At 44.6% G+C, this 26,116-nt stretch overlaps 1 protein-coding gene across 1 annotated transcript in view; it reads right to left on the bottom strand.

The window, feature by feature from the left end:
- Positions 1-26,116, bottom strand: part of ALDH1A3 (aldehyde dehydrogenase 1 family member A3) — a 34,929-nt gene that overhangs the window by 990 nt on the left and 7,823 nt on the right. Inside the window, exons 2-12 of the mRNA XM_028706353.2 lie at positions 24,948-25,052; positions 19,835-19,975; positions 18,278-18,407; positions 16,958-17,019; positions 14,061-14,189; positions 13,653-13,766; positions 10,214-10,316; positions 8,883-9,067; positions 3,633-3,797; positions 1,286-1,443; positions 773-847 (exon numbers count right to left, since the gene is read on the bottom strand). Coding sequence (XP_028562186.2) covers positions 773-847; positions 1,286-1,443; positions 3,633-3,797; positions 8,883-9,067; positions 10,214-10,316; positions 13,653-13,766; positions 14,061-14,189; positions 16,958-17,019; positions 18,278-18,407; positions 19,835-19,975; positions 24,948-25,052 — 1,367 coding nt within the window. The remainder of the gene's footprint in view (positions 1-772; positions 848-1,285; positions 1,444-3,632; positions 3,798-8,882; positions 9,068-10,213; positions 10,317-13,652; positions 13,767-14,060; positions 14,190-16,957; positions 17,020-18,277; positions 18,408-19,834; positions 19,976-24,947; positions 25,053-26,116) is intronic.

The following is a 26,116-nucleotide window of genomic DNA, read 5'->3' on the forward strand; positions in this document are numbered from 1 at the left end:
AAGACGAAAATGTCTTGCGAGTTCCTGCAGGGTTTTTTTCCTCCCCCCCCCCTTTTTCCCAAGCCGCTAAGCCGCTTATCAGCTGATCCGCTAAGCAGCTTAACAGCTGATCCGCTAAGCCGCTTATCAGCTGATCCGCTAAGCCGCTTATCAGCTGATCCGCTAAGCCGCTTATCAGCTGATCCGCTAAGCCGCTTAACAGCTGATCCGCTAAGCCGCTTAACAGCTGATCCGCTAAGCCGCTTATCAGCTGATCCGCTAAGCCGCTTATCAGCTGATCCGCTAAGCCGCTTATCAGCTGATCCGCTAAGCCGCTTAACAGCTGATCCGCTAAGCCGCTTAACAGCTGATCCGCTAAGCCCGCTAAGCCGCTTATCAGCTGATCCGCTAAGCCCGCTAAGCCGCTAATAGCGCTAATCCGCTAAGCCGCTAATGGGCTTGCTTCGCAGGACGAAAAAACCGCATGACGAAGAGACTCGCGGAATGGATTCTTTTCGTCTTGTGAGGCACCACTGTATTTATGAAATATACTCTGCTGAATCCTATTGTTCTAGGACCAATCAGACTGCTGCCTTTTGGATCCTGTTCAACTCAGTACATAACAATATAATAAATATTAAGAAATTGAGATGTATGTAATGAATGAAAAAGAAAAATGAATATATATATATATATGGATAGCTCTTCAACAGTTAAGGCTTCCCCCAAGCTGGCTTCAGAAATGAATAAATAAAAAGGCCCCTTAAAAAAAATATGAAACAAAACTACTTACAATTCTCTCCCATTTCCTGACATTTTAAAGCCGCCAAAGGGAGCTTGTGCAAAAAGGGAATTGTAGCAGTTGATCCTGTTGGAGGGGAAGAAAGCCAGCCCCGTTAAGAAGCAAAGATCTTAGCAACATACATTCCATTTCAGATTCTCCAAGCGCTTTATACATCAGCTCAGTGAGTGCAGACCCCTGTGAGGCAGGGGTGGTAAACCAAGCCTGCAAGACATTTCTTAGAATTAAGAGAGTTGGAAGGGTCGTTGAGGATCATTTAGTCCAGCCCCCTGCAATGCAGGAATATGCAATTGTCCCATATGGAGGTCGAACCTGCAAACTTGACGTTATCAGCACCACGCTCTAACCAACTGAGCTATGAGTGACCCACAATCCTCTTTGCCCATAGCAACATAGAGGTCACTGCCTATAACTGAGAGGAAGAGGGGCAAGGTGGCATAAAGGTCAGCACAGTGATTTGCCCACCTTAAATATTGAGCAATTTTTGTTAAAAGAAAATCTCACCAGACTGTCCCAGACTGCAGTGCCGATGCCAGCGTTAGGGCTCTATCCAAATTCTTTGTAAACACAGCAGCTGTAAGCCCATATTCTGTGCTGTTGGCTCTTTCTATCACTTCTTCTATGTTTTTGAACTTCATTATGGGCTGCACGGGTCCGAAAATCTGCAAACACATTATAGAATCAGGGCCGTCAAGTGATGAATGAGTTTAGTTAAGTCGATCACCTGCCTTTGAAATAAAAGTTGCTGATTACTTTGACATTAGTGCCTTCTGGGATATGGAGCATGTGAAATGCTGCAATTTTACAACAGCCGTAACTCTTTGACAGGTCGCCACATCCCCATTCCTTCTTATGGTGGCTCATTCGTTTGATATTACAGAAGTCAAAATGAGAAGTGATACAAATAAGGCGAGACACAAGCCAAAGTAACAGCAGAAGTCACAAATCTGGCAGTGGGAGAAATGGGACAACAGGAAGGCCCCTTCTTGGGCTCAGACTAAAAACATCCGCAATTTGGTTCCTCCCCTCCAAAAACCATTTCCTTTTTCATATTTTTATGTAATGGTCTTAATATCAATACACAAATGTGCTTAATGTAGTCTACTACAGTAATACACAGTTACATTTAATACTTTACCCATTCTAATCAATCATATTGATTCTAATCAATTGTCAGTCATTTAGATATCATACAAATCCTAAGAGGATAAAGTTAAATAAGCTGGAAAATGAACCTTCTATTTCATAGAATCAGAGAGTTGGAAGAGACCCTGAGAGCCATCTGGTCCAAACCTCTGCAATGCAGGAATCTCAGCTAGAGCATCTGTCAGGGGTTCAGGGGAAGAGGCACAGATGAGGGAGGAGACTGAGAGCGAGGGGGAAGAATCCCAGGGCGACGAGGAAGAGGATGACAATGACTTGAGGGATTCCATGAGTCTTTCAAGTGAATCGGAGGATTCCCAAAAGGGGGCGCCTGTGGTCAGGCGAAGGGGAGTCACAGGGGGGACTCGTCAGGAGCAGGGGAGAAGCAGGGGAACCCCGAGTGGGAGTTGGGAATCGGGGCCGGCTTCCCCGCCGGAACGGAGTGAAGGGGGTGGAGTTTCCAGTGTGACAGGAGAAGCAGAGCAGGAAGCAGAGAGGGGAAGGAGATTGGGGGAAGACGTCCTCCCGGAAGGGGCGGAGAGTAGTACAGGGAGTAGTGTAACTGTCAAGAGGAAGGTCAGAGGTAGCGAACGCGCGCCAAGTTCAAATGTGGAGGCGCGCGGAAATACAGAGAGCCCAGAGGAGGAGCCAGGTCCCAAAGCACGCAGGAGGGGGGAAGAGTTGTCTGGGGATTCAGCGTCAGGGGAATCCAGGAGGGGCGAAACCCCAGGGGGCAGGAAGACCCTGCGGAAAAGGAAGGAACGGAAAAGGTGGAGCAGGACAAGCCTCTTAAACTGGTGTAGAGGCGGGACTGACTCAGAGGGGACTTCAGCGGTCTAAGCGTAACAGACGTGGGGCTGCGCGCCTCGGCTGTGGAATGTACTATGTACTGCAATAAAGATCTTTGAATATAAAGTGGACTTGGCGTTGGTCTCTTGTGAGCTGGGACCTGAGGCGGCCCTGACAGCATCCATGACAGATGGCCACTCAATGTCTGCTTAAAAACCTCCAAGGAAGGAAAGTCCACAACCTCCCAGGGGAGACTGTTCCACTGTTGAACAGGTCTTACTGTCAGAAAGTTTTTTCATCTATGCTACTTAACAGGCAAGTCAACTCTATTGGACGGAGTCCTCTACAGCCCTCCCCAGCTCCCCCCCCCCCATCTTGAGGGGGCATTAGGCATGTGAAGCAGTATCCTGCCACTTTAATCAGTCATGGCTTCTCCCAAAGAATCCCGGGGCCTACAATTCACACAATTCAACAGTCCATCCGTCTTTCAAGGGAACTCTTGAAATTGTAGCTGCCATGATAAACGCCGTCTCCCAACAATTCTCAGCAAACTGCACTTCCCTTCAGTCCAGAATCCCTTCCAGAATCTTCAGCTATAATAATTTCTATGGAACACCTTGGCCCAAGTTTAACTTAACAAGGGCAGTATTTAACAGGCTTTGTTATGCTAAGATTAGGTCAAAGTGCTCCACAGAAAATATTACCTGAAGATTCTTGGCTAGAGTAATTGACCTGAAGGAGTCTGGCTGACCACTTTAGCAAAAAGAAAAAAAGAAAAAAATGTTCTTTTTACATGTGCAGAAATTCCACCCTAGAAATATAAAATCACAGGCTCAGAGGGGAACCCAAAGGTGACATCTAGACGAACACCCCAAATTTATAACATGACAGTCCAGTCTTAAAATAAAAATGTCTGTACCTCCTCCTTAGCAATGCGCATGTTGTCTGTGACCTCTGAAAATACGGTTGGCTTTATGAACAGGCCTCGGTCTCCCATGGCTAAACCACCACACTCCAGCTTGGCTCCTTCTTTCTTGCCACTTTCTATCAGCTCCAAGATTTTGTCAAACTGTTTTTGGTCAATCTGTCAGAAAGGGGGGAAAGGAAAGCAGCACAGTTGTTGTGGGCAGAGATCAACGCATTTGTCATTTTTGTTGTTCTCTCAGTTTCTATTTTTTTTCTAATCTTAAATTCACTTCACAGTTCTGCACCAATTTGCAATTATTAACAAAATCCTTATTAAAACCCATCAGTATTTTAGTGCAGTTTTCTCCAGATCAACACACTTTTGTATGCTTCGAAAGAGGATTAGGGCTGTTGACAGCTACTAGCCATGATGGCTATGTTTTCCTTCCACAATTGGAGGCACCAATGCTTCCGAATACCAGTTCCTGGAAACCTTGAGCAACTTTAAATATTCAACAACAGAAGAATACAACACAACAGTTGGGTTCACAAAAATGTGCTGTGCAACACAGACTATGGCACGACAACATCACCAGAAACCTGCTCTTGCACATCAGCCTTCCACTGGTGCAAAACATCCCACCTGTGGAACAAGTATACCGTCACTGAGCCTTGGGCTTGCTGATCAAAAGGTCGGCAGTTCAAATCTCCGCGACAGAGTGAGTTTGTGTTACTCAGTCCCAGCTCCTGCCAATCTAGCAGTTCGAAAGCACGTCAAAGTGCAAGTAGATTAATAGGTACCGCTCTGGCGGGAATGTAAATGGCGTTTTTGTGCGTTTTTGTGGTGTCAGTGTTCCATTGCACCAGAAGCGCATGCTGGGCACATGACCTGGGAAAACTGTCTGGAGTGGACAAACGCCGGCTCCCTCGGCCTGTAAAGTGAGATGAGTGCTGCAACCTCAGAGTCGTTCGCAACTGGACTTAACTGTCAGGGGTCCCTTTACCTTTACCTTTCACTTAGTGCTACTTTGGATACAACCCATAAAAGCCAGGGCCAGTCTACTTCAATTGGGAAGTGGAGTTGCCATTTCTGGACTAAACTTGGAGGACAAACCTGAAATATGTCAGAGGGCAGCAATGGACACCACCTCTAACCACACTGGGAAATATCTTTGTGAACTTATAATTAAGCATAACCTTTTGTTATGCAATGGGCACGGTCAAGGGGATCAAGAGGGTTATTTTACTTTTATCTCCCCCAGAGGATTTACTAGCACCATAGATTATATCCCAACATCTAATAATGTGCCATCTAATTAACCGAGATACCTTCAGGATAATTCCCAGAGCTGAAAGCGATCACTTTCCAATTGAGTTATCTCTGACATCATCCATTTCCCAAATTATTGAATGAAATGGATTATCTGTTACTTGGAGTTGCCATTGTAGGAGGCCCAGGGTTCGCTCTGATTGTTTAGAAATACGCAATCGCTTTGAGGTCCTTTCCCCTACCATGGAAGACGAAGAGCAGACTCCATTTGAGGATCTCTCCCTCATTACAGTCGATCAGGTATATGAAGACGAGCAGCAAAGGCAGTCCTCAGGGAATGTCCAGGCGACCTTGGAACGGACAGCTCACAGAAGAACCCCGACCAGACCTAAGAGGAGGCGTGTGGTGGTGATAGGGGATTCCCTACTGAGGGGAACAGAAGCAGTGATCTGTGGGCCTGACAAGATGTCTCGGGAAGTGTGCTGTCTCCCCGGGGCTAAGATCCAAGATGTAACTGAACGACTGCAAGGAATCATAAAACCCACTGACAAATACCCCTTCGTCTTGGTTCATGTGGGAACCAATGACACTGCAAGCAATAGCCTCCAGAAGATCAAAAGAGATTACGAGGCTCTGGGCAGGAAATTGAAGCAATTAAATGCACAAATTGTCATCTCATCTGTCCTCCCAGTTGAACGACGTGGCCCAGGGAGAGAGGGAAAAATAGTGGAAGTGAACAACTGGCTTCGCAAATGGTGTAAACAGGAACGGTTTGGATTCTTAGATCACGGACTGCAGTTTCTTGAAGATGGACTTCTGGCAAGCGATGGGCTGCACCTCACAACGGTTGGGAGGAATGTTTTTGCAAAAAATCTCAGAAAGCTCATCAGGAGGGCTTTAAACTGACTAATGTGGGGGAGGGAGACAGTGCTCCTGAAGGTAGGAGTCTATCAATTGATGAAGATGATCATCCAAATGTCATAGACCGAATGGAGCAAAGAGCATGCAGACCTAGTGGTGGGAGGAAAAAATCCTTAAATAAGAGACACGGGGGAATGATTAATGGACTTCAATGTCTGTACACTAACGCGCAAAGCATGGGAAATAAACAAGATGAGCTTGAGCTCCTGGTACAGCAAACTAAATATGACATAATAGGAATCACTGAAACCTGGTGGGATAAATCCCACGATTGGAATGTAATAATGGAGGGATACAATCTATTTCAAAGAAACAGACCAGACAAGAAAGGAGGAGGAGTGGCGTTATATGTCAGGGATGTGTATACCTGTGAAGAGATCCAAGATTTAGAACCTCAAAGCCAAAGTGAGAGCATTTGGGTGAAAATTAAGGGAGAGAAGAATAACAGTGACCTCATTGTGGGAGTTTACTATAGATCCCCAAGCCAAACGGAGGACATAGATGATGCCTTCCTGGAACAGATGGCCAAGCATGCAAAAGGAAGGGAGATAGTAGTAATGGGGGACTTCAATTACCCTGATATTTGTTGGATGTCAAACTCAGCCAAGAGCATAAGGTCAAACAGATTCCTCACTGCCCTTGCAGACAACTTCATTGTCCAGAAAGTGGGAGAAGCAACAAGAGGAACAGCCATTTTAGATCTGGTCCTAACCAATGTTGATGACCTGGTTAGTGGGGTAGAAGTGGAAGGATCATTAGGCGCGAGTGATCATGCTCTTCTGAAGTTTACTATACAGCGGAAAGGAGCAGCCAAGCATACTAGGACTCAATTTCTCGACTTTAAGAAAGCCGACTTCATAAAGCTTAGGGAAGTGCTGGGTGAGATCCCATGGACAGTAATACTAAAAGGAAAGGGAGTTCAAGATGGCTGGGAGTTTGTTAAGAGAGAGATAGTAAAAGCACAACTTCAGGCAATACCAATGAGACGGAAACATGGAAGGTGCCTAAAGAAGCCAGGGTGGCTATCTAAAGAACTTTTAACTGAGTTAAGATTAAAAAAGGATGTGTACAAAAAATGGAAAAGGGGGGAAACCACCAAAGAGGAATTCAAACAAATAGCCAGCACGTGTAGACACAAAGTCAGAAAAGCTAAAGCACAAAATGAACTCAGGCTTGCTAGAGAGGTTAAAAGCAACAAAAAAGGCTTTTATGGGTATGTTCGTAGCAAAAGGAAGAACAAAGAAACCGTGGGGTCACTCAGAGGAGAAGATGGTGAAATGCAAACAGGGGACACAGAAAGGGCTGAACTCCTCAATGCTTTCTTTGCCTCAGTCTTCTCCGATAAAGAAAACAATGCCCGACCTGAAGAATTTGGAGCAAATGATTCAGCAGAGGAAACACAACCCAGAATAACTAAGGAGATAGTACAAGAATACTTGGCTAGTCTAGATGTATTCAAGTCTCCAGGGCCAGATGAACTGCATCCAAGAGTATTAAAAGAACTGGCAGATGTGATTTCAGAACCACTGGCAGTCATCTTTGAGAATTCCTGGAGAACAGGCGAAGTCCCCGCAGACTGGAGGAGGGCAAATGTTGTCCCTATTTTCAAAAAGGGGAAAAGAGAGGACCCAAATAATTACCGCCCAGTCAGTCTGACATCAATACCAGGGAAGATTCTGGAGCAGATCATTAAGCAAACAGTCTGTGAGCACCTAGAAAGGAATGCTGTGATCACCAATAGTCAGCATGGATTTCTGAAAAATAAGTCATGTCAGACTAACCTGATCTCGTTTTTTGACAGAATTACAAGCCTGGTAGATGAAGGGAACGCAGTGGATGTAGTCTACCTTGATTTCAGCAAGGCATTTGACAAGGTGCCCCATGATATTCTTGTAAAGAAGCTGGTAAAATGCGGTCTTGACTATGCTACCACTCAGTGGATTTGTAACTGGCTGACTGACCGAACCCAAAGGGTGTTCATCAATGGTTCCTCTTCATCCTGGAGAAAAGTGACTAGTGGGGTGCCACAGGGTTCTGTCTTGGGCCCGGTCTTATTCAACATCTTTATCAACGACTTGGATGATGGACTCAAGGGCATCCTGATCAAATTTGCAGATGACACCAAACTGGGAGGGGTGACTAACACCCCAGAGGACAGGATCACACTTCAAAACGACCTTGACAGATTAGAGAACTGGGCCAAAACAAACAAGATGAATTTTAACAGGGAGAAATGTAAAGTATTGCACTTGGGCAAAAAAAATGAGAGGCACAAATACAAGATGGGGGACACCTGGCTTGAGAGCAGTACATGTGAAAAGGATCTAGGAGTCTTGGTTGACCACAAACTTGACATGAGCCAACAATGTGACGCGGCAGCTAAAAAAGCCAATGCAATTCTGGGCCTCATCAATAGGAGTATAGCATCTAGATCAAGGGAAGTAATAGTGCCACTGTATTCTGCTCTGGTCAGACCTCACCTGGAGTACTGTGTCCAATTCTGGGCACCACAGTTCAAGAAGGACACTGACAAACTCGAACGTGTCCAGAGGAGGGCAACCAAAATGGTCAAAGGCCTGGAAACGATGCCTTATGAGGAACGGCTAAGGGAGCTGGGCATGTTTAGCCTGGAGAAGAGGAGGTTACGGGGTGATATGATAGCCATGTACAAATATATAAAAGGATGTCACATAGAGGAGGGAGAAAGGCTGTTTTCTGCTGCTCCAGAGAAGCGGACTCGGAGCAATGGATCCAAACTACAAGAAAGAAGATTCCACCTAAACATTAGGAAGAACTTCCTGACAGTAAGAGCTGTTCGACAGTGGAATTTGCTGCCAAGGAGTGTGGTGGAGTCTCCTTCTTTGGAGGTCTTTAAGCAGAGGCTTGACAACCATATGTCAGGAGTGCTCTGATGGTGTTTCCTGCTTGGCAGGGGGTTGGACTCGATGGCCCTTGTGGTCTCTTCCAACTCTATGATTCTATGATTCTATGATTCTATGATTCATTGTTGTTCCACCTCAGGAAAGGAAGCAGCAAAAGATGGGCATTTTTTAAATTAAAAAAATAGTTTACCTGGGGTCCTTGTTCAGTTTTGGCATCAAATGGGTCCCCCACGAGCCGCTTCTTTGCATACTCCACGCTGCGCTTGACAAATTCTGGGTACACCTGCTCTTCCACAAAGACTCGAGAGGCAGCTGTGCAGCACTGCCCTTGGTTGAAAAAGACACCCTGGTGGGCACAGTCCACCGCCAAGTCCACTGGAAAGCCAGAAGAGAATGCAAAGAGAAAAAGCAGGCTGTTACAAGCAAGCCAGACCATTTCACTGGTCTCTGCATCACCTACAGCCAACATGGTGACCTCTGTTGGACACCCAGTGGTCCAGGGTTGCAGTGGGTCAAAGACCTGTTGCTGTTTCTGCAGTAAGGTCCCTGTCTCCAGTGTCCTAGAGCCATCCAAACAGCACAATGTTGAGCTTTTGAGCCATTGAGAAGAAGTCTTCTCACCCTTTGCTGATTACAGTCAGAGTGAAAGGAAACAAGCTACTGAGGATAGGCTCCTAGGGTCACTCTGGAGAAGGCACACAGGAAGAACACCAAGAAGTTGTTGTTCTGTGTGCTCCCAAGCAAAGCATTTAGGAACACATAAGGTGCTTCTGTTTCAGGAGAACGGTGTGCAAGTTCTATTTCACACAATGGAACTTCAAGGAAAAGACTACTTGAGTCATGCCAAAATAAGATACCAGAACAGTCCAAATCATTCGCCAATGTACGTGCACAGAAAATAGTAGATTTAGCTGAAGGGCAACACACAGAGACCTGCATTGATTGTTGAAATACATCCCTAATTTTTATTAGATAGTTATAAGATTATTGAATTATCTTAGGAGGTTGTATAACCCTTGAAAGGTGTGGCTATGACTACCGTGAAGGAACCCTGCGCTTCTGAATTTGCCACTACACTACTGTTTATACCAGTGGCATAGCATGGAGAGGCCACAGTGGCAGTCGCCTGGGGCGCAAAATTGTTAGGGGGTGCAACATTTCAAAACCCAGTGCTGCCTTTACACAGCTGTGTGCTTCCATCGCTGGGCTCCACTGAAAACGGCTTCTCCATGCAAACCAAGAAGTGACCTCTCCAGACAACAGAATAACTCTTATCTCTGTGGCTGCGATCTCCTGCAGTTGAATGTGCATGCGTACTCCATCTGTTTCCCTCCCTCTTACCATCCCCTCTGCATGGCCCTGGGCACTGGTAACCCATGCTATGTCACTGGCTTACAATGTCTCATTATTTGGTCTCCCCTATCCCCCCCCCCACACACTTCCAAGGCCTTCTCCAAAGACAGTTCATACTTTCTGCTTGACCCTTTCAATATTAGCACTATTGGCAGCAGCCACACTCACAGTCAGCATCTGCACAGACAATACAGGGATTTTTCCCACCGAGCTCCAGCGTCACCCTCTTGAGGTTACTTTTCGAAGCCGCTTCTTTGATCAGCTTTCCAACCTGCAGCAGGAAGAAAGCAGCCATGAAATACAGGCAAATCACCCTTTTCTCACATGTGGAAATGGAGCAGGAGGAGTTTAAAATAACCAGGCCTTTGGCTGATTGACATCTGATGCCCTCTTAAAATATGTTGTGGAAGGGAAGGATATTGGGTTGTTTTTATTATGTATGTTATTGTGTTTTTTATATTGTGATTTTCTGTTGTGAACCTCCTGAGATCTATGGTATACAATTATTATTATTATTAATTATTATTATTATTATTATTATTATTAAATAATACAGAAACTATGTTCTCCTTTGGAAGCACCCTTTCAAAGCCATCTTACCCATGGCTACTGGAAGGAAGCACCATGAAATTCTATGGGACTTCCTTCCAAGGAAGTAAGCTTAAGAATATTTTCTAGGATGCAAACCCTGTAGAGATATCTTTCAAGCAGACCTGCAAAGGAACAGGACTCAAGTTACTCAGTTGCGGTTAAAAGTAGCACAAGATCCAGAGATTTTTCTTGGCTGCGTTCATTGTCTGGTGAAGGTTCAGAAACGTGGGTCCATCTCACAATGAGAAGCCTTGCCAGCACCCCACACTAGCTCTGTGCCCAAATCTCTTCTTCTCTGCACACCTCTTTACAACGTTGTGCTTTCGTAGAGCATCTGCCTTGCATGCAGAATGCCCCACATTCAACCTCCAGCACCTCCAGTTAAAGCTGGGACAGAACCCTGCCTGAAATCCTGGAAAGCTACTGTCGGTCAGCATGGAAAGTACTAAAGCTAGATGGGCCGACGGGTCTGACTCCATTTAAAGGATAGCACAAGTTGGTTAGAGCATGGTACTGATAACATTACAGTCGCAGGTTCAATCCCCATTTAGGACAACTGGACTAAATTAGGGCTGCCATACACCTGGAATTTCCCAGGCATAGCCGGGATTTGTCCGCCAAAAATGGTGTCCTGGTGGAATTCTTGAAAATTGCTTAAAATGGCAGCCCATGATGATTTTTGTGTGAGCAAATTTCCTTTAAAAATAGCTTAAAAACAGGGTGGTGGGTTTTTTGTTTTTGCAATAAAAAGCTCAACAACTTTGGCCAAAATAAAAATAAAAGGCTGAACAACTTTGGCAAAAAACAACCACCACCAAACAAAAAACCAACCAACATTTTTGTCTGGATTTTCACTTTTTGAAATATGGCAACCTTAGACTAGATGATCTTCAGGGCCCTTTCCAACTCTGCAGTTATATGATTCTAAGATTCTAAGGCAGCTTCCTATGTTCCCCTATGGAATAGTCCACAAACCATTGCAGGAACCAGGAAGAGCCATGCCAAGCTCAACCAGTAGGTGGTGTGCCATGCCAAGGTCTTCAGTTGTCCGGCTCTTAGACATTTGAGAGAGACCTTCGGTGCCGACAGCAATTTACCATAATTATACAAGGTCATATCAAGCATGCAGGGAATGCCACCGCAGATGCCGCTGGCAGTGCGCCAGGAAGGATATTAAGCTCTGAACCACAAACATTGAATGCACGGGGCGGATCAGGGTTTCTGTTAAAGTGGCATCTGACGAAATCACAAATTACGGTACTCTGTTTAGACTGAATATAACCAAGGTGCAGTTTGCAAATATATGTCATAACTTGGGGGCTGCATGGGTGATGTGGGTGTATGAAAAAAACCACGCTAGAGCAAAACACATTGGGGTGAGGGCATGCTAGAGAACTGTGGAAGGTATGGAGAAATGAAAGGGATGTGGGTGGCGCTGTGGGTTAAACCACAGAGCCTAGGGCTTGCCGATCAGAAGGTCGGTGGTTCGAATCCCCCTGATGGCGTGAGCTCTCATTGCTCGGTCCCTGCTCCTGCCAACCTAGCAGTTCGAAAGCATATCAATGTGCAAGTAGATAAATAGGTACCACTCCGGCGGGAAGGTAAACAGCATTTGTGCGCGCTGCTCTGGTTTGCCAGAAGCGGCTTAATCATGCTGGCCACATGACCTGGAAGCTGTATGCCAGCTCCCTCAGCCAATAAAGCGAGATAAGCACCGCAACCCCAGAGTCAGTCATGACTGGACCTAATGGTCAGGGGTTCCTTTACCCTTTACCTTTATGGAGAAATGGGCAGAGAGAAGTTGTTTCTCTGCTCATGAGGTTAGAACTTGGGACCAGCAAGTGAATGTTGGAAGATTCAGGACAGACAAAATACTTCTTCACAAAGCACATAGTTAAAGTTGGGAACTCCCACCCATAAGAGGTAGTGATGGCTTTAAAAGCGGATTAGATAAGTTCATGGATATTAAATAGCTGGGTTATGCCCCTGCTGTTGGAGGGAATGTACCAGCTGCCAGGAATCACAGGTGAGCAGAGTGCTGTTGTATTCAGCTCCTGTTTGTGGGCTTCCCATTGGCATTTAGCTATTAGAAAGACAAGGGACTAGGATGGGCCTTTGGCTTGACCCAGCTGGGCTCTTCCGGAACATTTAAGGAGATAAAGGTAAAGGTAAAGGGACCCCTGACCATTAGGTCCAGTCGTGACCGACTCTAGGGTTGTGGTGCTCATCTCGCTTTATTGGCCGAGGGAGCCGGCGTACAGCTTCCGGGTCATGTGGCCAGCATGACTAAGCCGCTTCTGGCGAACCAGAGCAGCACACAGAAACGCCATTTACCTTCCCACTGGAGTGGTACTTATTTATCTACTTGCACTTTGAGGTGCTTTCGAACCACTAGGTTGGCAGGAGCAGGGACCGAGCAACAGGAGCTCACCCCGTTGCCGGGGTTAGAACCGCCAACCTTCTGATCGGCAAGTCCTAGGCTCTGTGGTTTAACCCACAGCACCACCCACGTCCCTATTTAAGGAGATACTCTCTGGCAAATGGCAGACAGAGTATGCAGAACTCAACATTTTTCTTGAGACTGCCTTGTTGAGAATACGAAGTTGATACATCAAGAACTATTCATATACAGCAATGCAAAGACTGTCTATTCGCAAGCCACACCACCCAACAAAAATTATAGCTGCTCTCACACTATACTTTTAAAGCATATCCTTTCTCTCAAAGAATTCTGGGCACTGTAGCTTGTTACAGGTTGCTGAAAATTGTAACTCTGTGAAGGGTAAAACTACAGCGCCCAGAATTATTTGAGGGAAATAACATGCTTTGAAGGTACTTTAAAAGGTATAGTGTGTACCTGGCTTCAGAAAATACTTCCAAAACATACTGGTGAGAGCCAGTCAAGGAACAGGAAGCATCCTATGTTGGCTTAATTTCTATGCTTTCCAGAGTTCACTAACGGGGAGTTGTAGAGTGGCAAGAAGAGAGGCAAACACAAATGTTGAAAATCACCTACCTCTGTTGACCCAGTAAAAGCTACTTTGTCAATGTTAGGATGTGTAGAAATAGCAGCTCCAGCTGTGGGACCATATCCCGGCACAATGTTAACCACACCTGGAGGAAATCCTGCCTGGGGGAAAAAAAAAGATTCTTATTCCAGAGTCAGAATAAGAAAAATTAGGGCATGGCTTCCATTCATTGCATGGGAGTGGGGCGGCATGCAAAGGAGAATTTGTGCCCTTTGTTAGGGTGAGTGGGTGCCATTAGAGTGTATGATTTAGGCACGAAGAGCACATCCACTCCTTGCCTGTCATCAAACCTCCATTCCTTTGGAATTACAGGGCAGGGTCTCAAAAGTCGCCCCCCCCCCCATTGAGTGTGTAAAGCCACATAAGCTCATCTGGCTGGCTTCTACATTACTCACCTCCTTGACTAAAGAGCCAATGTATAGTGAAGTAAGCGGGGTTTGCTCAGCAGGTTTAACAACTAAGGTGTTTCCACAACACAGAGCAGGTGCCATCTTCCAAATCAACATGAGCAATGGGAAGTTCCACTGAAATAGAAGATCATGACATTCACCTTATGAGGATGTCATTGCTACCACTTCTATGCTTTGACTCTTGTTCTAGAAATTCAGAAGGCGGCTTCACAATTGTATCATTACAGCCTCTTCCTCCAAAAAACCACACCCCCTAAGTAGTATTGGCAATTTCTTCACACTGAAGCTGAGTTTGTACCACATATCCATATTGTTATATACTTTGTCAAGTACTTATGCCCCCCCTTTATATTAAAACTGTGATTCTTCTCTAGACAGAATGTGTAGTTGCCTCTTCTGTTGACGTTGTAATACTTTATCCTGTCCCCAGGTGTCGCTGTAGTGCTACTTGTCTCAGCATATACGCAGAGAAACAGAACCATACCAGCAACACTGGCAGATCATAGCCAAGTACCAATACAATGGTACTTCTGGTTACATACTTAATTCGTTCCAGAGGTCCGTTCTTAACCTGAAACTGTTCTTAACCTGAAGCACCACTTTAATGGGGCCTCCTGCTGCTGCCGTGCCGCCGCAGCGCGATTTCTGTTCTCATCCTGAAGCAAAGTTCTTAACCCGAGGTACTATTTCTGGGTTAGTGGAGTCTGTAACCTGAAGTGTATGTAACCCGAGGTACCACTGTACGTCCATTAAAGAAAATAAGACCACAGAGCAGCTGCTCTTAAAATCCTAATTGAGGGCAAGTGAGGCACATCTTCCCAGCTCTACAAGACCAGAGGGAATCTACAGAGGAAGGGAACTATAGGTAGAAAGATAGATCAACTATGTGAAAGGACCACATGGAAATGTGATGTTAAAAATAAATAAATCCACAGAGGTCTCGATTCCCTTAGCTGAACACATGATTTGCATACATAAACAATTCAGACACAATCCCTAACACCTCTTTTTAAAGAAGGGCTGGGAAACCTGTGATCATCTCAATGTTGGACACCACTCATCAGCCCTACTCAGCATGGCCATTGATGATAGGAGTTGTAGTCCAGCAACACTGGGAGGACCACAGGTTTATAGCCTTGGTTTAAAGATTCTTAGGTACGGCTGGGAAATAACCTTGGCCTGCTTGGTTTGAATTCACTCTTTTGACTAGTTGGAGTGCTAGTAGCTCCTATGGATGGAAGGATCTGTCAATTTCGGTTCTCCCCATTTCTCGTTTTTCCAATCTTCAGTTCTCCACATTTTGCAGCAATTTGCAATTTATTTATTAATTTAAAAACACACACCATGAAAATCAATCAGCATTTGAGTGCTTCTAATGCATTTTATATGTAGTTTTGACTAACGTACATAGCTTTGCAAGTAGCTGTCCCTAATATTGTGCATTTTTGCAAATTATTTTCACCAATAACCATCTTTTATGCAGAATTTAGATAAGTGCAAATTGTGAAGGATAGCTGTGTTTCAGGCTCACATATTGTTCCAGAAAGTGTGAATTCAATCGATTCAGCTGCAAATGTGAACTGAATCAAATCTCTCCACAATCGCTAGTAGCTCCTTCTAATCCTTTCATCTGGCCAAAGGGAGGCAAAATATAAGTTCAACCTCAGTAGAGTCTCCAGTCTACCCAGCGAAATTATGCATTTGTTTTCCTGGAGACATCAGATGTCAACCCTAGTCTAACACTATACTGGCCCCCTCCCAGCAGTGGTAAGGAAATATCCCAGAGTGGTATTTTATTCCAACAGCTGTGTAAACATTCTCAGCCTAGTTACAAGCATCTTCCGCCAACGAAAATACCTGTTGTAGATTTAAGTAGACTTAATTGCTGGTGGTGATCTTCCCCAGCAGCGTAATCAACAGAATTGGCCATGATACGCTGGATTAACCATTATGCTAAGCAAGGGACAGAGTAGTGCCCCAGCCACTCCAAAGTCTCAGCTGCGGTGCAATTAGCTGGGAGTTTTCCCTAATGCAGAAAAAGCAGCTCCTAGCACTAGACTCTTTATATCGCCTGCAGTTCAGAACGCAGCAGCTTCTCCCGCTGCTAAGTAAGGGCTGTAGTTCAGTAGGAGAGCATCTACTCTACATGCAGAAAGTCCTCCCAACATCTCCACATAGGCCTTCTGAAACCCTAGAGCAGGCTTCCTCAACCTCAGCCCTCCAGATGTTTTGAGACTACAATTCCCATCATCCCTGACCACTGGTCCTGCTAGCTAGGGATCATGGGAGTTGTGGGCCAAAAACATCTGGAGGGCCGAGGTTGAGGAAGGCTGCCCTAGAAGGTCACTACCAGTCAGTATAGACAAAATTGAGCTAGACGGGTCCATGGCTTGACTCTGCATAAAGCAGATTCCTATATTCCTATGGAAGGGAAGTAGAAGTGGACACACCCAAAATTGTGAACAAAGGAAATACAGATAGGACCTTCACAAAGCTCAGTTAACAGGCCATACACTGGCAGTTACCTAGCAGGCCACGGTCAATATTTTGATCTGTCTCTGTCAAGACTGGAAAAAAGCAAGGCATTTGTATCCTAAACCTCTGGGGGGAAAGGTTATGATCCAGAATGAGAAACACAACTTGTTTCGAAGTTTAAAGGAAACAATTTACTTCTCAAGCAGCCACATTTGACACTGAGCGGAGATGAGGATTTTATTTATTTATCCATCCTTCAAAGCCACTTCGAAGTGTGTTGGCTAGATTGTCTTGAAATCTCAGAAATTGAAGGAAACATGAACATTATTCACTTGAACAGGCAAAAACCAAGATGTCGGCAGCACAGAATACTTCCCCAGAAATGAAGAAGACGACATTCTACTCACCGGTGTAATGGCACCACAAACCCCCACAGGCTCATGTCGGGTGAAGCAGACAAAGTTTTCATCTGTAAAAGTTTTGAGAATGCAAGTCATCTACCTATGATGGCTGTGATGTGAATGATCCCATGGGATCAAAGATCCAATGCAGCTGGGGAAAGCATTTTTTAATGCTAAAAAGCACACCTCCTTGGCTTTTTTGTCCTTGGAATTGCTGTTTACTACCCACAGCACCCATAAAACCAGTACGGTACTCCCAACCAGATTGGGACCCTACAGCTGTTTTCCCACCAAAATAAAGAAGGCGGGATTACTAAGCCTGGTTCATAAAGGTAAAGGTAAAGGGACCCCTGGCCATTAGGTCCAGTCGTGACCGACTCTGGGGTTGCGGCGCTCATCTCGCTTTATTGGCCGAGGGAGCCAGTGTACAGCTTCTGGGTCATGTGGCCAGCATGGCTAAGCCGCTTCTGGAGAACCAGAGCAGTGCACGGAAATGCTGTATACCTTCCCGCCGAAGCGGTACCTATTTATCTACTCGCACTTTGACGTGCTTTCGAACTGCTAGGTTGGCAGGAGCAGGGACTGAGCAACGGGAGCTCACCCCGTTGCGGGGATTCGAACCGCCAACCTTCTGATCGGCAAGTCCTAGGCTCTGTGGTTTAACCCACAGTAATACATCATGCTAAACCATGAGTTTATAGAACCACAGCTTACCGTTATTTGTAAATCTGGTCCAGAGGCTTCACTATGGTTTATTTACTGCCAACAATCATCAAGATGAATTATTGCTTATGAATCTTGGTTTGTTTTAACTATGGCTTGGTGATATGTGTAAACCAAGCACCCTTCCTTAACCATGGTTTGTTCGACCACTCCATCCCAGACCAGAATACAAAATCAGGAGGCAAGAGTAGTTGAAAAACCAATTTTTGATAAACAAGGCATGGGTTCTTTTTATAGTCTATAAGCACTATGCTTGAACAAACTATGGCTTCTTAAACAGTAGCTTCATATTATGTGTGAACCAGCCCCTTGTTTATACCTCTCTCCTAGGCATATGAAAGGAAGATTGCAGCTGAAAGCCCAGCAACAAGGCCAAACCACAGTTTGGCAGCCAGCAGTAGGCTTCAGGCAGCCTGTCTGAAGTGGATTTCTAATCCTGATTTATAGGTAAATTATGGTTTCCTGTGAACCAGGGCAAAGAGGAAGGAATCTGAGAACTGTTCCTGCGAACCAAAGCTATATGCTAGCCATGGCTAACCTCACTACAGGTTACTTCTGTTTGCCAGACCTATGAAGTTACATATTTAAGAAGCTCCAACTTACCCACAGGTATAGTCTTCCCCTGAATTTTATCGGCCCAGCCAGCATAGTATCTAAGTGTCTTTATGCAGCCTTCAAGGTCAATGAAAAATGCTTGCAGAAATGGTTTCCCTGTGTCCATTGTTTCCAAGGTCTGGAATGAAATAAAATGTCAATTCCCCACTCTATTTGCTACGGGGGTATATTACTGGGGATGGGTGAACCTGTCCATTTTGGTTTATAATTCTTCCAATCATAAATTCAATCTACATTTCCACATCAGTTTGCACTCCCCCCCCCCAAGTCCTCTGGAAATTCACCAGTATTTTAGCGCAAATTTCACCTAAAATATACACATGGTCATTTGTAAGCAATTTCCCCTAATATGCAAAGCAATTTCCCCAATATAATGTATTTTTGTATACTTTTTTCAGTAAGATGTGCATTTTTGTGCACACTTTAATCTAATATTTGCCTTTTTGTACACATTACTTGGCTGGAGAACTCCACCGCAAAATTCAGAGAAATGCAAATTTTGAAAGATGGCTGCGTTTCATTTCACATATTGTTTGGGCAAGTGTCAATTAAACAGTTCCCCTTTCAATGTGAACTGAATTGAATTTCTTCCATTTCTCTGCATACTACTATTGTCTAATCCTCATGAAGATTTTTTCCCCCTTCAGTGGAAGCAGTAGGTGACCAAAGTTGAAGGGTAGGCCCTAACATTAGACAGAGTGAAGCAGCTCACTTTGGGTGCCATGAATATGCAGTAATAGGTAGTTATTGAATTTATTATTATTGTATTTTTCTTTCTCCCAGAGAGACATTTGTGGTATTTTCTGTCTTGTATCAAAGTAACATAGCTAGTCTGGATTACTCTAAACCTTTACTTGGGGAGGGGATCATTTACTCTTTTGCCTCAGGCCATATAAAGGCCACACACTGATGCTGTTTTCAGATAAGTGATATTTTAGAGGTTCTCAATAAAGCATCATTTAGTTCAGGGATGGGGAACCTGTGACCCTCCAGACAACTCCAACTCCCATCAGTCACAGTCCTCATGGCCAACGGTCAGGGTGGATGGGAGTTAAAGTCCAACAAGAGGTTCCCCATCCCTGTTCAGGTATATGTGTCTCCAGTGATGGAGAAGCAATTATTCAACAACTCTGAGTTTGTGTATACATTAATAGGTAGGTTTCTTCAGGCTGGAAAGGGCAAAGGTTTCCACCACTCCCCCTCGCTAATTCTACTCTCTCCTGAAACCTAGATTTTACTACCTGGTCTAAATGAAGGAAGGAAGTTAGCTGAAAAGTTGTAATCTCATAAGTTGCCTAACCTTTGAAACAGAGCCAAGAACTTGGTAGCCAACCCATAACCTTCCAGAAGTTGCAGGAGGGCATCTCCCATCACCTCTGATTATTGGCTGGGAATGAGGAAGGTTGAGGTCCAACTACATGTAGGGGGCACATGTTGGCCACCCTTGGCACTGTAGAACCAATGACCTATGCATTGCAGCATAAGTAGGCTCTTAACGTTTTCTGCCTTAATCTCCAGACCAGACACACTTCAGACATCACTTACCGCCAACACCACTCTGTCTCTCTCAATGAGGTCGGCCAGCTTGTTGAGGAGCCTTCCTCGGCTCACAGCATCCATTTGTCTCCACAAAGATCCTCTTTGGAAGGCCGCTTTTGCTGCCTCTACTGCTTTATCGACATCAGGCTACCACACAAAAGACCAAACACAAAATAAAAAGAAACAGATGGTTAGATGCTTCCATAGCCCATCGCCCTCCATATGTTTTGGACAACAATTCTCATTAGCCACAGCCAGCACAGCTGTAGTGTCTGAAGCTGATGTGAGTTTATTGTATTTTTTTTTTGTTAAATAAATTTTTATTCATATTTGCACATATTTACAAGGAAAAAATAAACAAAAAATCCACCACATACCTTATACAAATTATATCCAATTCACAAATCATAAATAAGATACATAACTAAGTTAGTCTCAACTGAGCGAGTTTATTGTATTTTTCGCTCTATAGGACGCACCTTTTCCCCTCCAAAAATTAAGGGGAAATGTGTGTGCATCCTATGGAGCGAATGCAGGCTCCTTGGCTTCAGCGATAGCAACGCGAAGCCTCCGAAGCGCAGAGGGAGTGCTCCCTCTGTGCTCCAGAGGCTTCGCGTTGCTTTCGCTGAAGCCTCGAGAGTCTTGCTCTCCCAGTTTCAGCAAAAGGAACCTGAAGCCTGTGGAGCGGCTATCCCTGAAGCCTTCGGAGTGCAGCACGAGTTCCCGCTGCGCTCCAGAGGTTTCAGGTTCCTTTTTCTGAAGCTGGGAGAGCAAGACTCTCCTGGCTTCAGCAGAAAGGGAGAGCTACACAGTGCCCCTTCAGCCAAGCGGGAGGAGAAATGGAAGGGGCTCCGTTTCTCCTGCCGCTTCGCTGAAGGGGCGTTGAGCAGAGAGGGGGAGAATTCCCCCCCCCCTGTTCTCCCCCTCTAAGACAAGGTGTGTCCTATGGTCGGGTGCGTCCTATAGAGCGGAAAATACGGTAACTAGTCAAATGGGGGGGGGGAGCTTTGAAGGCGATCAAAAATCACTCAGGGGCAATATAGGCCAGAGGTTGTGGTTTAGCCACTCCTGGCCTAGAAGATAGTAGGGGTTCACCAGGCAAACCTATTCTGGAGTTTCCAAATACAGTACAGGTCAATCAAATGGAAATGTCCACCCTATTTGTGAGTGGTGAAATTCAGCAGAGGGATTTTGCCAAATATTCTTTTGAGAGAGAAAAAGAAAATTCTCCATGTGCACAATTTTTAGTTTGCTCAGTTCTGCACGAAACTAGATGCTCCTACTAGCAGATGAAGAAAGCAATGGGCCCAGAGAGAACCAGGAGTGGGGCAGGGCAAGCCCACTGAAGGCTTCTTCACCATCAACAATATTAAAATATATATTTGGTTGACTATGTTCAAAGTCCTTCACTCTATTCGTGGGCAGAGAAATTTGGAAAGAGTTCTCAAATATCATTGGCAACGTTGAAATCCTCCTGCAGTTTGTGGGAAAACCCTCAAAAAGGAAAATTTATCTGAAAGTTTCTTCCAAATCATGTTCCAGGTGAGGAACTGGAATATTCTTTTTCTTCCCTCAGTGGCTAGCTGAAGTATATTTCCACCCACTCAAACTAGTGAACATATGAAGGTATTGATTGGGTTGTCCAGCAAAATACACTTCCAACTCTCAAAGCATCATTCGCTGAATCACAGCAGGTGAACAATCCCTGCTTTGGCATGTAACTACAGTTGGTTGAAAAGTTTGACCTTCATAGCTCCCAGAAGATTATTTGAATACCTCTGTGCGGTCCAAGATACTGCAGTGTCATTATTTACGGAAATGGAGACACTCGGTTGAAGTTCCTCAACGGAAAAGGTCAGGCCCACGTCAACTCTCAGTTACAAGACTACGAAGGAGGCCCAAAGCAAAAAACCGCACAGACAAGGAAACTATGGGTAGGGCAGACATTCCAGTCATAACCCACCCAGTGCTTAATCAGTTTTATGTTTCATGGATGTTGCAATACAGAGGCATAAACATGCGGCTAAAGTGTGGGGTTAGTGAATGGAGGACTAGATCCCTCACAGCTGTCACCAGGCACTGTTAAATGCCTGCTGAAATTTTTTTCTATTCCACCTGGTCTATGCAGGAATGCGTCCTTCCACAATGGTTAATTGAGGTCTGCTTTTATCTTTTGTTGTTTTCATTGTATGCTTTTGTGTTTTTTATTGCTATAAACTGCTCTGATTTTTCATGACACAGTGGTATACAAATATTTTTGTAAATATATAATATACAGTGGTACCTCAGGTTAAGAACTTAATTTGTTCTGGAAGTCTGTTCTTAACCTGAAACTGTTCTTAACCTGAGGTACCACTTTAGGTAATTGGGCCTGCCGCTGCTGCGCGATTTCTGTTCTCATCCTGAAGCAAAGTTCTTAACCCAAGGCACTATTTCTGGGTCAGCGGAGTCTAACCTGAAGCGTCTGTAACCCGAGGTACCACTGTACAACAGAGCACAATAAAATTCCGTAAGACAATCAGCAAGCAAAACAGTGTAATATTTGCAGGGTGGGTGTGGGGGGTATATCTCTCAAAGACGCTGTACAGATCCCTAATAAAAAGACAGTGGGCAAAGAGGATTTCCATAATGTCACTTATTGAACAATGCAGGATGCACCATTATATAATTGCAGAGTTGGAAGGGTCCTCAAGAGTCATCTAGTCCACCCCCTGCAATGCAGGAGTCAAAGCTAAAGAAACACTGGCAGATGACCATCCAAACTCTGCTTAAAAGCCTCCAGCGATGGAGAGTCCACCACCTTCCCAGGCAGTCAATTCCACTGTCAAACAACTTTTACTCCCAGGAAGTTCTTCCTAATGTTTTCTCGAAATTTCATTTCATGCAATTTGAATCCATTGGTTTTGGTCGTCCCCTCTGGGCAGCAGAAAACAAGCTTGCTCCATCTTCCATGAGACACCCCTTTAGATATTTGAAGATGCATATCCTATCGCCTCTAAATTTTCTTTTGTCCAGGCTAAATGTACCTAACTCCCTCAACCGTTCCTCAGGCGGCTTTATTTTGCAGACCCTTTATCGTCTTGGTTGTCCTCTGCACACATCCCAGCTTGCCAATATCCTTTTCAGAACTGGATACGGTATTCTAGCTGGAGCTTAATAATAATAATAATAATTTTATTTATATCCCGCCCTCCCCAGCTGAAGCTGGGCTCAGAGCGACTAACAACAATAAAGGTAACACAGCATTCTAAGATCAATTCATTCTAAAATCATGCTTAACTAAGGCAGACTAGAACTCGAACTCTTATTCCCTTGATTAGGACACTATACTTCTGCTGCTTTAGCTTTTTTGGGGGGAGGGGCTGCTCCTCATCACCCTGTTGACTCATGTTAAGCTTTTGGTCTGCTAAGACACCTAGATCCTTTTCACATGTAAAATTGGTTTGGCTTTCTTGCACAGAAGTCTACTTCTGATTAAAAGGAAACAGATTTTCTGTGATAAGGAAAGCGATGGGAAACTGCAACAGCAGGATAACAGTTGCCTGATGCGATGCAAAGTCTCCTTTCCCCACTTTAGGGCATAAACCTAAACAAACCAAGCCTATTTAATTATTTAATCTTTTATTTTGCCTGTCTGTAAATCTTCATTTTTATGTGAGGTAACACTCTCTTTCCGTTAAACAAAATATGAACACAATGGGAAGCTTTCTTCCCCCTCTTTTCCCTTTTTTGCCACTTTCCCCATTTTTAATCAGATTTAGGTGCAAGTTATGTAAAATGAGAGTCTATGTTGTTGACTTTGTTGATGGAATGTATGTATAAAAGCTCTTTGTGCCAACTTGACATTGAAATAAATAAATGCATCTCTCTCTCTCTCTCTCTCTCTCTCTCTCTCTCTTCAAATAAATCAGAACAAATGATCAACAACTGTTGTGTGCAAACAAATCAGGACAATACATAAGTGGCCAACTCCACACTAACTGGTAGCCCCTTAAAAAAAATGAAAGCATGCCCAAAATGAGCTCAAGCCATTACGGAGTCTGCAGTGCAAAAAATACAAATGGCAGCCACTTATGTTAGTCACATAATTGGTAATTTAATGTATCTAATGATTAATGGTGCCCCATCCACACGCCTCCTGGGAGGGTTGAAAGCCAGTTCTGGCTTCTTCCTTCCTTATGCCCTGCTCCATTTTGAAGATATGGCAGCAGGAGAAAACCCTTTAAAGTGAACCCTATCCCTGTCACGGGAACTCTGCCATTTCAAGGGGAACCAAGTACAGGCAACTCCCCGTCTGTGCAAAGGTGGCATTCTGGGTCACTGTATGTTTGTGTGAAATTGCGTATAACTGGAACACCTGCTGAAAAAGCCTGCAAACACCCTGTTCCACCCCGTCCCCCATTTTGTGATGTTTCCAGGTCACTTCTGGATTCAGCGCAATGCGCGTGTGGTCACATGCATATCAGACACACCTAAAACGGTTGCTGCCTGTAGAACAAGAAGTCACAAAGAAACACAAGCATGCCTTTTCTTATTTGTTTGCGTGAGCAAGCTGGAGTTTGGGCTGCCTAACTAATCTGCAGGAGGCAGTGGAAGAAAGAAGTGCCTGGCGTGCTCTGGTCCATGGAGTCACAAAGAGTCGGATACGACTAAATGACTAAACGACAACAACAACCCCAGGTTGAGACACTTGAGAGTCCCATGGACTGCAAGAAGATCAAACCTCTCCATTCTTAAGGAAATCAACCCAGAGTGGTCACTGGAAGGACAGATCGTGAAGCTGAGGCTCCAATAATTTGGCTACCTCGTGAGAAGAGAAGACTCCCTGGAAAAGACCCTGATGTTGGGAAAGATGGAGGGCACAAGGAGAAGGGGACGACAGAGGATGAGATGGTTGGACAGTGTTCTCGAAGCTACCAGCATGAGTCTGACCAAACTGCGGGAGGCAGTGGAAGACAGGAGTGTCTGGCGTGCTCTGGTACATGGGGTTACGAAGAGTTGGACACGACTAAACGACTAAACAACAACAACAAGCCCAGGTTGATCGCTCAATTGCGTTGCCCAAATGCACAAAATGTAGCTATCAACAACCAGGTCCAAGGAAGGAAATCAAACAAACCTTGTCCCCCTCTTCGACGTCACAGATCTTCTCGGCCTTTGAAGGGCTAAAGGTAGGGAACTTCTTTCCACTCTTTGATTCATGCCATTCATTGTTAATAAATATCTAAAAGAGAGAAAAATAAAGGTTTCTGCATCATGAGAAGAATAAGCTTATCTTCTCCCCAACATGCATGTTTTTCATGCGCAGGTTACGGTTTTTACGTTTTGTTTTCATTTTTTAAAAAATCAAGGAGCATTTTATCGTGCTGCTGCCTCTTGACGTCTTGATACCAGCTCACAGTTGCAATGTAAGACTGCACTCCTCTGCTTGCTTACTAGGCAGTTACCCTCCAAGTCAATATGTACGACCTTCATAGGACAGGACCTTTGCAGCACAAGGGACCAAAACATTCAACTTCCAGGTACAAATCTCCATGTTGCAATGCGAAGTTGTACAAGTATGGACATTTTCAGTTCATGTGGGAGATGCACACCCAATACAGTCCAGATGGAGATGTTGACCCAGTTCACATGTAACACGAAGTCAAACCACAGTTTACTGTAAATCTGAGTGTGTGGGTGCCAAGAGAGGAGATTGAAGCTGCTTTGCGGCAGGAATAATGCCTGAAAAGCATAAAAAAAGCCGTGATCTCCTCATGGGGAGTGTAAAGACTCACATGTTCATTTTATACCATGGTTTGGCTTTGCGCTACATTATAAGTGAGCCGACAAGTCCCACTAACATCTAACATCTGCACATTTTACCATAAAAGGACTCATCAAATACTGAATATTCATCTAACATGTCATCCTAAAGAATATTTGGTGCCTAGTCAAACAGATCACACCCCTGTTGGCATTATTTTCACAGGCATTGCTTTGGATATACCCATCAAACTTAAAGTGCAACCTTTTGGTCAACCGCAAAGGCCGGTGAACATTCCATTTTAGATTGATTCGTTTGATACTGATATCCATCTTACCTTTAAAGTCAAGCTCTCTGCCTGGGTAACTCAGCTGGTTAGAGCACGGTACTTATTATGCCAAGGTTGCAGGTTCGAACCCCATAATGGAAAAGCTGCATATTCCTGCATTGCAGCGGGTTGGACTAGATGATCCTCAGGGTACCTTCTAACGCTACAATTCTATGATTACCACAAACTGATCTGGACAAGGTTTATTAACCAG

Source organism: Podarcis muralis, chromosome 14 (assembly GCF_964188315.1).
Source record: "Podarcis muralis chromosome 14, rPodMur119.hap1.1, whole genome shotgun sequence".
NCBI classification, from domain to species: domain Eukaryota; kingdom Metazoa; phylum Chordata; class Lepidosauria; order Squamata; family Lacertidae; genus Podarcis; species Podarcis muralis.